The following is an 11,050-nucleotide window of genomic DNA, read 5'->3' as shown; positions in this document are numbered from 1 at the left end:
TGGTGAAGCCATGCTGGCTGTCTCGAATCACCTCCCTGTCCTCCATGTGCCTTAGCATAGCTTCCAGGAGGATCTGTTCCATGATCTTCCCAGGCACAGAGGTGAGACTGACTGGCCTGTAGTTCCCTGGGTCTTCCTTTTTTCCCTTTTTAAAAATGGGGGTTATGTTTCCCCTTTTCCAGTCAGTGGGAACTTCACTGGCCTGCCACGACTTCTCAAATACGATGGATAGTGGTTTAGGAACTTCATCCGCCAGTTCCCTCAGGACCCGCGGATGGATCTCATCAGGTCCCATGGACTTGTGCACCTTCAGGTGCCTTAGATGATCTTGAACCTGATATTCTCCCACAGTGGGCGGCTCTTCATTCTCCCAGTCCCCGCTTTTGCCTTCTGTGGCTTGGGCGGTGAGGCTCGAGCACTTGGTCAGTTGAGGTCAGCTCTCCGGGCCGTGTCCTGGCCCAGCTTCTTGTGCACCCCCAGCCTACTCACTGGTGGGGTGGGGTGAGAAGCAGAAAAAGCCTTTACTCTGTGTAAGCACTGCTCAGCAATAATGAAAACATCCCTGTGTTATCAACACTGTTTTCAGCACAAATCCAAAACATAGCCCCATACTAACTACTATGAAGAAAATTAACTTTATCCCAGCCAAAACCAGCACATATGTTAATTAATTATCCTGATTAGTGCACACATTGAGAAATTTCTGTGATTATACTGGATATTTCAGTCTTAATTTGTCTCTTAGTAAAAGATGATGGTTTTGGCTGTGGCAAATCACTTTAACTTCTTTTAGATCAAATGTTTATTGTTTAGAAAGCCTTTCTGGTTTTCTTTTCAATCGTGTTTTCCTTTAGCTTCATTAAAATGAACTAAGCCTGTTATTATCACCATGAAATCAAGAGCTATTCAGAATGAGCCAGACATCATCTGGGAACACACAATATAGCCTTTTAAAAATGATTGATTTATTTCTGTATTAGCTTGTGCTTTGTTACTTGTCATTCAGACACTTGAATTAACTGATTAACTGATGTATTAAAACAGCCAACTTCTATGTAAAATACAGTTTGAGGCCAAATACCTCAATGGAGACTGTGAGAGCAAGAGCAGGAGATGGAAAAGCCCAGTGAAGTATCAGCTACAAACTGGATAGACTATATTGCTGTTCTTCGTAGAATTGAAGTACAGTTGTATCTTTTGAATGGCAAAATTCTAAGAGAATATAAGGAAAGATAAACAGTTAAGACATGTTTTTCTGAACAGCCTGTCAGACGGCAGTCACTTACTCCACCATCACCCAATACAATTACATGGGAAGAGTATATATCTGCTGAAAATGGAAAGTAAGTATTTTTGTTTTATTGACATTAATTCCCATAGACGCCTTTAGATTATTGGTTTGGGGTTGTGGTTTTTGTTTTGGTTTTGGGGTGGGTTTTTTTTGTGTTCTCTAGTTTGTGGGTGCTTTTTGTTTATAGTTTTCTGGGGACAGAGGAACATTGGGTTTGATGTCTTGGATGTTTAACATTCTTCAGTAGGCTGGCTGGGAAGCTGATACCTGTATACGTAAACAGTATTATTGCATCAACTGGTGATAAAAATATTGGATGGGCATCTACCTGATACCCGTGGTTTGAAACATTTGGAAAATATGCACATCTAAGCTGGCTTTTTTTTTAAGGAAGATTTTTCTGACAAATTCATTGCTGTAATTTATTTATCTTTATTTATGATGTAGGCTGGCTGGGAAGCTGATACCTGTATACGTAAACAGTATTATTGCATCAACTGGTGATAAAAATATTGGATGGGCATCTACCTGATACCCGTGGTTTGAAACATTTGGAAAATATGCACATCTAAGCTGGCTTTTTTTTTAAGGAAGATTTTTCTGACAAATTCATTGCTGTAATTTATTTATCTTTATTTATGATAGTAATAAATAATACAATTCACCATGTTTAAAATAAAAGTTTATGATTTAATGAGACTGTAGTAGAAGTGGCAGTGTACAAAAATGCACACTTCTGGAATACAAGAACATACAGATCTCCTAGTACTGGCTAGATCTTTGCAAGATACTCTCCTCTAGGTGTGTAACTAGGTAGCAAACAGCTATAATTTAAATTAATTTACAGTAGTTTGATTTTAGAAGATGTATGCAGTTGAATTTATTTTCAAGGACTGTATGCTGTTTAGCTGTTGAATGTAGAAGGACCAAAAAATGGACTGAGTATGTCACATAAGTAACAATGATAAAAGTCCTTTCTCCAAAGATACTAGACTAGCCTATAGTCAGATGTTACCAGGGAATATGATGATATTACAGTACAGGCTTACTAAAAAGGCACATGGATCTGTTTTGGGTTTTTTGGTTTTTTTTAACTAATTTTATTTTTAATGTATTTGAGATAGAATGAATATTCAAGCAGAATAAATAGGTTATGCATGAACAGCTATTACTATTGGTACAGAAATACATATGTATATAAGATTTCGCTTTGTTTAATAATCTGATTAACTGAAGGGAGTTTAATGGGAAATCTAGGTTTCTAGCTAATATAAAGCAAAAGAGGAAAAGATTTGTTATCTTATTTATTACCTGTCTATTCCTCTCCTATAACAGAATTTTCTGTCCTGTGTTTTCTGGTATTGCCTTCTAGTGATAGTAGAGTAACTTCTTCACTTTCTCTGAGATTGTTTCATATTTTAGGCTGAAAGCAAATTAACCTTTTTCTAGTTTAACTTGATACTTTGTTCACATACAGACTGTTTCAATTAACATCTGAAATCAGCTGTATATATTTCTGGGTAGTTGTCATGTCTTTCTATAGTGTTTATTAACATAATGTTTATGAGGAATTATTTGAAGATTTTTAAGTCGTTTCCCTAACTGTTTTTGTCTTGTCTCCCGGTTTAGCAGAACTCATAGTAATCTAAGTTAAGATGGTTACTTACTCATCTTTACTATGCACAGCTTTTACTTTTAAAGTATTTGCTTTATTGTAGGGATTCTTTACTGACGGTTTCAAACCTGAGTCTGTCTTCCTTCCTTTAAAACCAAGGTTTCACTGAGAGAAAAACTGACTTCGTCTTTCTCCCCTCTCCCTTACAGAGCTCCTCATCTGGGTAGAGAGCTGGTCTGCAAAGAAAGCAAGAAAACCTTTAAAGCCACGATAGCTATGAGCCAGGAATTTCCCTTAGGAATTGAATCGTAAGTCAAAATTATTGGCCATGAATGGTATTTATATGTAGGAAATGTTTTAACGTGTTTATGAACTGCAAAATTCTTCGTATCTTCAGATACGGAGGGAATTTGGCAGTTCAAAACCTTGTGAATGAAGTCACACTGTTAAGCGAGTAAACTGTTAAAATTAGGGACTTCGGTGCTGGTGTGCCTGTTATTGCAAAGAGCCAAGTGCTTATCTTACTTGACAAGACCAGAGGTTTGACCAGGTTTATCATTAACTTGTCACAATACTGATGTGCCTACAGAATTCTAAAACATTTTTGCCCGTAACAAGTTTTAGCACAAAGTTATGTCCTCTAAACCAATACAAAACCATGTCAGGTTCCTTATGTCCATGGAGAAGAGGGTGTGGTACTATATGCTTCAGTCTCGTGTGTAAAATGAGGACAAGAAATTAATATTTTGATGTTTATTTGTACACCTATGGTAATACAATACAGATCACTAAGAACTGAATGTGAGGATGCTGATATTGAAGCTCTAAGGAGATAGATATATAAGCATAATGTAATTCTTCAACTCCTTTTTTATCACCTTGCTCTTTGGGTCATTTCTATCTTTTCTAGAGGGAAAGCTTCTGAAACAAGAATTTGTAATGAAAGCTGTTTTCCTTTTCAGATTGTTGAATGTTTTAGAAGTAATTGCACCCTTCAAGCACTTTAACAAACTTAGAGAATTTGTTCAAATGAAGCTTCCACCAGGCTTTCCTGTAAAATTAGGTAAGATGACTACAGCAACTCTTATGGCTTTGTATTTCCAAAATGTGTGTACTTACTCATGCAATATGTTCAAAACTTCTGTTGAGTTTTGGAAAAGAACTCTCTTACCTAAGAGTGTCTTGCTGTAGGTTTCAGGAGAACATAGTTAAGTTAGTGGAAGTAAGATAGGAAATCTGCAGCTGAAAGGTGAATATAGTCCTAGTCAGGAAGAGAGCTCTGTAATTTACATTTTCCTAATCCTAGGGTCTTGTTCTAAGAGTAATGTAGATATGCTGAATTATTGTTGCATTAAAGGATGATCTCAGTCACGAGTTAAGTATTTTGTAGCATTTTTGTATTTCTTTTTCCTCAAGGATTACTGGTGATATATTTTTCACTTACAAATAAATAGAAAACTATTACACTTCTAATAAATGGAAATGTATAAAGCAATTTATTCATGGTATAGATTATCACAGCATAAACTGCCAAAAAGTAATAGTACCTTTTTTAAGCGTTACAGGATTTCTTGCATACCGGTAAGCTGTTTAAGCTAGACAATTCAGAACAGACTATATTCTACCTCCTATCATATTTGCACATCTCTGTTTATTGAGGATTGGATTTTTGCTTAGCTCATTAAGTTAGTTCATGGGCAAGCCAGTTTTACTGAGGATAATTCTTAAGTGTTCAACCTCAATACAAATTGGAAAAGGGTTATATTTTAAAGGAAACATTAAAAAGGCTTGTCTTTTCATGCGGATTTGCTCAACTGAAGCTTACACGTGGCAAGGTTATTTTTATCTTGTATCATCTTCAGGCGAATGTCCTCTATTTTAACAGATTAATCTGTATGTTCACAGCACCTTGGTTTCCATGTCGTCAGTTTGCATCAAGAAAGGAAAACCACTGAATTAATAATATTATTAACAGTTTTTTGAATGGTGTATTGAGTTGGGTATTGTTTCCGCGCTCAGGGTATCTGAGTATATTCTGAAATAACTTACTTTAAACCACCTCCTTTTTTTTAAGAGTTTTGAATCGCCATTGTATAGAATACTGAACAAGCTTTTACGTCTTTAGCAAGTCTGAAGTTAAAAATCTTTAAGTAACAGTTGGTGATTACTGGTAAGCCTGTATTTCTTTGCTCTTCATTGTACCATTTTACTTCCTATCTAGATATTCCTGTATTTCCCACCATCACAGCCACTGTGACTTTTCAGGAGTTCCGTTATGATGAATTTGATGAATCCATCTTCACAATTCCTGATGACTACAAGGAGGACCCCAGCCGTTTTCCTGATCTTTAACTAAACTGGAAGGTTATTGGTGAATAACAATACCAGCGTACCACAGTGAAAGCAAATGGATGCAAATAGCCCACAGATATAGATAGAAAAGTGGGTCATAAAGGAAGGGATAAACTTAATAATCCAGAAGAAAAGGGAACATGCATCAAGTGACTGATGTACTGATACTCTCTCTAATGGGCATCTAATCTAGTTCCTGATTTACAGCAAGTCTCCTGATGCGTCGTTCACACTTTTATACATCCAGTACTGCAAGCGTGGTAGTCTGACACCTCGATGACCCTGAGAATACTTAACAGCTGTGAGGACTATCATTCGTTTTTAAATTTTTTACATTTCTTGGTGATACAAAAAGCACTCTTGGACCATTAGCATAAAAGTTGAAATGTCTTAGCTGGATATTAGCCCTATAAAACATCCCACCATACTTAAGATGACCATATTATATTCTTTCAAGCTTTGTTTTCATGAATTGTAAACTATGTATCATTATGTATAGTTCAGTAATTTGAATGTTAGTTGAACGTATATTAGAAGGAATGCATTTTCTGTAGATGAATGAACCAAATGGTAACCATTAAACAATTGCATTTTCATACTGCAGTACACTTCAGAAATAGCATTCGCTCTGCGGGGAATAAGGTACCTCCTCTAACACATTAGTGCAATCCATTGTGGTGCTACCCATGTCTCTGAACCGTTAATTTCTTCACTGAGCTGTTCGTTAATCTTCCTTTCATTGGCTCCGCGCTTAACTTCTCTTTGTCATACTGGCTTGAAAGTCCCTGCTGTGTCCATGATGCTGTGTTGATTAGCATGCTCGGAGGTTCATTAGCTAGAAATTGTCACTTTTTTCTTTTTTTTTTTTTCACATTTACTTAGGAGACTTGCTCCATAATGGTTGAGTGTCAACTAGGTTATCTTGTATTTGTATTCAGCAGCCACTCGAAAACATGGGATGCATATGAAGAGTTACTAGAACAATAAGCTCAAGCATTAAATCTTCATATAAGAAAAAGTTTCTCTTGAAGTTAGTTTAATTGTAGTGCACATTGAATAGGGCTCACATTGGAAGACTTTATTTGCAAATGCTTAGGATGTTTCCAGATTAATTTCCTTCCTCTTAATATTTTGAATAGGTAGGCGTTTTGGTACTCTGGCTTCTTGAGCTTATTCTCATTCCAAGTGGTTCCAGTCTCCTAATTTGACAATAATCCAGCTTTTTGGTTTGTTAGAAAGAATTTGTGCAAAAGGCTAATGGTGCTATTTGTTTGTATTAAGAAATTTAGATTTAAAGTGCTGTGGTGTAATTGTACAAAAATGTAAATATTTTCAAAATTATATTCTTTGTGCACTGTAGTTAAAACTTTTTCTGGAAATCAATAGAGTTAAGTATCAAACTTTATTATAAAGAGTACCATCAATGCTTAGTAAAGGTAACCAACCTAACTAACCATGTAGGTGATAAACGGAGATGGCTTATCACAAGGCAATAAAAGCTGACTTGTCAGGCACATCGACAGAACATGGAAATACATGTCTGAAGCAGACGGTCTTTCAAAACTTCTGGAATCTGTCTGTATAAAACCCAAAGAGGCTGCTCTAGAGAAGTACAGTGTCCACTCTGTAAGTGGAGTCCTAGTGAATCACTATCAGCAAAGTACAGATAAACTGAAAATAGGAAGTTGAGGTTGATCCTCTTCCAGCATCACTATAAACCTACGAGTTTGACAGGTGAGTAATGTTTACTTTGCAGACTGTGATCGATACCTTGGAGTTCTTAATTCAAAATCAAATTGAAAATAAAACTATAGGGGGGGAAAAAGCAAAGGGAAATGTAGAATTGTAATTACTTTTGAAGTACTGTATCAGTAGCAGATGTTGAACACTTGGTAGGAATGATAAACTTCTTCCAAGTAATTATGAATTCCTAAAGTGTTTTACATCTGTGGTATAAATTGAGATCACCTCATGCTCCTCCTTAGAAACAGCTGAGATCCTTACCATGAGAGACCAGGGTTGAATGTATGTAGAGACTGAATTATCCTGTCAGTACTGAAGGTCAGGATTAAATGTCAGTGGGGCCAAATACAGATTTCTCCTGTCGCCCTCTGTTACAGATGCCCGTTGCAGGGTAGAATGTTGAGTGTAGTGTTGCTGGATCGGGTCTTGTGCCAGGTGTGAAACTGAAGTGAGTGCAGGTGCCGTACAGGAGTACTGACCGAGTTGCTTGGAAATTTCAGCAAACGCAGAAGAACATTTCTCCATAAGATGAATGTTAGAAATCCTTTTTCTCAGTATTACAGGGAAAGAACCATGTGTTTCATATTACTTTGCATTTTTGGTTATTCCAAATTACCATCACAGAGCTTGCTGACATAGGAAGGAACATACGTAGTTGGAGCTATGTGGTTTAGGCAATATAGCCGCTGCAATGGACTGGATTTTAGACTTTAAAAACAAAACAAAGCTTTTTGTGTAGCCTCACATGAAAACAGGGTTCTGTATATCTCCATCTGCCTATAGAACAACCCATGTCTTCTGGTGGCAAATGAGGTGTCTGACTCAAAGCTCACTGCAGTTTGTGGAAATGTTTTCTCTGATTTCCATGGACTCCGGCTGCAGATTTTGTGGGGGTTTTTTTAACCTTCATGATTACACAACTACTAACTTTGATACGTTTTAAGATTTGCAGAAACTTTTTATAGTGGGTTGCTATATTAAGGCTTGCTCTAATTTGGAGTGTCAGCAGAGAAGAGTGGACACAGATTTGGTTGACTGTAGTCTTTTTACATTGTTATGGTGAGCATACCCTGCTACTTCTTTTCTTCCTGCTATGGAGCTGAATGATCTGACTCCAACCAGATTGTCCTTTCCAGTTCAGTGACTGTTTTCAGATTCCTGTGACAGCCTCATGAAATAAGACTCAGTGAACTGTTTCTCGGTACATTTCCCTCCAACTTTTGGTGATGTGTTTTCTGTCTGAAACATTCCTAGTGATAAGGTTCAAAACTTAAAACATAGGGACGCTTGGGGCATGGTTTCCTGATGGATACACTGCAAGCTGCAGGAATCCTCATTAGCGAGAGGGATGTTAGGCTGAGCCTACCTTAGGGACTTGCGTCTTGGCACAGCTGTAGCAATCCACAGGCGTGAAGAGATGTGATCCCGGCAGCGTAGCTGTGCTGGTGCAGTTCTTTAGTGGTGACTCTGTCCACACTGATATAAATGTTTTATCCACTATGATTTGTTTTTCTTGCAAGGGTTTTTGTGTTGTACTGACACAAAGTGTGTATCTGTCGGTATGGATGTGTCTGCACAGAAGCTTCGCCAGCGCTGTGGGTGGGTGAAGTGTTTCTAGTGTAGAGGGAGCCTTCGTCTGCAGCTGTGCTGTGGGCACCCGTGTCCGTTACCACTTGCGATCTCCTGTTCAGATATCTTTTGGAAATTTATTTTTTTTCTAGCAGGATTGATTAGCAGAACTTAATTTTTGTTTTTCTCCTTATCTTTTCCTTAAGACCATGTCGGGTGTTAAGGGAAGGTTTGGTCCCCTGTAGAGTGAATACATATCCACAGCAGTTTTACAGAGGTTGTCTCATCACTGCTGCGTAACAAGAAGCATGTCAGCTTTAACTTGTTAATTTGACTTGTGCACGTGTAGGGACTTCCATTGCAACAAAATACCCTGGAATATAAGAATATCTGGGTAACTAAAAATGCCTTTCTGGACACACCAGCTGAGGTATACGGTATCACTTATGGTTAACACAAGTGGGATGAAAAAGGGAGCTTGCACAGGTTGGGTAAGAATCACTGTATTAAGATGCACACTGACACCGTGGTGTTCTTTGAGGTGAAGCTGACAACGGTGCGTGAGTGACAAGTGTGGAGGAGGAAACCTCTGTACCAGGGCTGTGGGAGAGACCACCTCAGTTCAGAGTTTGGGGCTTTGTTTCTTTCTGATCTTGCCACTTTTTTTTTTTCCTGACGACTGTGAGGGTTTTTTTTTTATATGAATAAGTATTAAAAGACAGCCATCAATTTTGGTAAACTGAAATAAGAAATTGTTGCAAAAGAATTCCTAGGGTTGTTTCTTAACCAAACTGTTTTACTGGTCTTCCAAAATACTGCTTTAATTTGTGGCAAAGGGAATGTGTTTTCTTTTTCCTTACAAGGAGCTGCTGTTCCAGTCACTGTACTCACTTTACTGCAATTCTTGATTTATGTATTGAAACTATTTGTTACAAAAAAACTCTGGATATATTTGTGCTGGAAACCCACCTTGTTAAGTTAATGTTCAAAGCAACTGTCTGTTGCTTTTTTTTGAATGTATTTGTTCTTGATTTGTAATTCATGCAAGGATAACTGCATTATTTAATCTGTATTAACAAATTTCCTGTAATGCTGCAGTTTCACATTTATTTTCCTTACAATTTGTAATTATCATGGAAACAATGTCACTTTTTTGCATTTTACTAGTTGTCTGGTCCATGTTTTTAACTTACCTTCACTAATAGTAATTTTTGGTTGTATCATTTGTTAGAATAAAGACCAAAATACGCTGTTTGATTCTGAAACTGTTCAACATGTGAAAATCAAGTGTTAACTCTCCTGTCACAGTACTTTTCAGGATATGTATACACTCTAGACATGCATCTCTGAGCAGGGATTTGATCCAAGGGGATAAGCTCACACTGCTACATTCTGCAAGGGCATTTTATTGGTCATTTTTTAAATAAAATCCTGCATTTTCATTATAGACTGTTCCTTACCCTCTGTAAAGCTCCAAATTTTATTGAACTGCCTAGTCCACAGTGGAATAGCAGTGGTGGAAGGACATGAACAGTAGCTTCTGGCATTTACCTAGAGCTAAGGAGTCAGAAGTTTAGAAATAGCTACCTGGGAGGGAGGGAAGGAGACCTTTTAAGTTTGCTCAACTGTGTTCAGTAATTACAGAAGTTTCATCTCCTAAATTTCGAAATGTACTCATCTAAATAACAAGATGTGACAACTGGTCATAGCAGTGGTCTCTTGGAAGAACTGTGGATGACTTGAAGAGCAAAACCTGGAACTTCTGAAGTTTCATTTTGCCACGTAGAAGGGTTTTCAGTTTGGTTTTTTTTTTTAACTGAGAATTGCTCTTCTGCCCTCCTGCAAGCATCAAAAGTTGAGCGTGCAGAGCAGACATCAGGACATCCCTCTATAGTTAAGGACTTGCTAACTTTTAAAATCTCATATTTATGAAGGGCAAGGAAAACTCATGTTTGGAGTTACAGAAAGCACTTAAAACATTACCAAAACCTTTGTTTTTAACTGGTAAACTGTGCAGTTGTAGCCTTTATGTTGCTACAACACACCATTAAATAGCGTGGGTAGCCTGGCTTTTGCTATGATGAAGTACTTTCAAAATGAGTACGACAACACTTGCTAGGGACTTTCCAGCTTGATTACTGTGAAGGTATGACTGAGCAAGACACTTTTCTTTCATGTACAGTAAGTCATCTGTGTATGATGGCCCAGCTATTGACATCAAATTCCCCAGCGTCAACAGCAGGATGTAACTTTTTCCATCTGGATTGTGGTACTTCGGTGTCATTTGACATGTCTTATACATTCATTCCAAATGAAATATTGCAGAATTAGCTGCATGCTGACAGGGTACCTGACTTTGTTCCAACTTCTCACCACTGACATTTTTAGTTTCATTTTAGAGGAAAAGATGTCCTGTCCCTCAAGGTCGGAGGGAACGCACTTTTGGCCACCTTGATGCTGATGTGCAAATGGAGCAGCTG

At 37.6% G+C, this 11,050-nt stretch overlaps 1 protein-coding gene across 1 annotated transcript in view; it reads left to right on the top strand.

The window, feature by feature from the left end:
• The window catches only part of ANKRD13C (ankyrin repeat domain 13C), a 24,540-nt gene extending 14,701 nt beyond the window's left edge, over nucleotides 1-9,839 (top strand). The window contains exons 9-12 of the mRNA XM_019471920.1: nucleotides 1,264-1,343; nucleotides 3,116-3,214; nucleotides 3,869-3,969; nucleotides 5,128-9,839. Of these exons, the coding sequence (XP_019327465.1) occupies nucleotides 1,264-1,343; nucleotides 3,116-3,214; nucleotides 3,869-3,969; nucleotides 5,128-5,258 (411 nt within the window). The 3' untranslated portion in view covers nucleotides 5,259-9,839. The remainder of the gene's footprint in view (nucleotides 1-1,263; nucleotides 1,344-3,115; nucleotides 3,215-3,868; nucleotides 3,970-5,127) is intronic.
• Nucleotides 9,840-11,050: the final 1,211 nt, after the last annotated feature.

Source organism: Aptenodytes forsteri, unplaced genomic scaffold, assembly GCF_000699145.1.
Source record: "Aptenodytes forsteri isolate BGI_AS27 unplaced genomic scaffold, ASM69914v1 Scaffold290, whole genome shotgun sequence".
In the NCBI taxonomy this organism is placed as follows: Eukaryota; Metazoa; Chordata; class Aves; order Sphenisciformes; family Spheniscidae; genus Aptenodytes; species Aptenodytes forsteri.
Note: the sequence above shows the minus strand (reverse complement) of the source record. Positions and strands in the feature narration are given on the sequence as shown.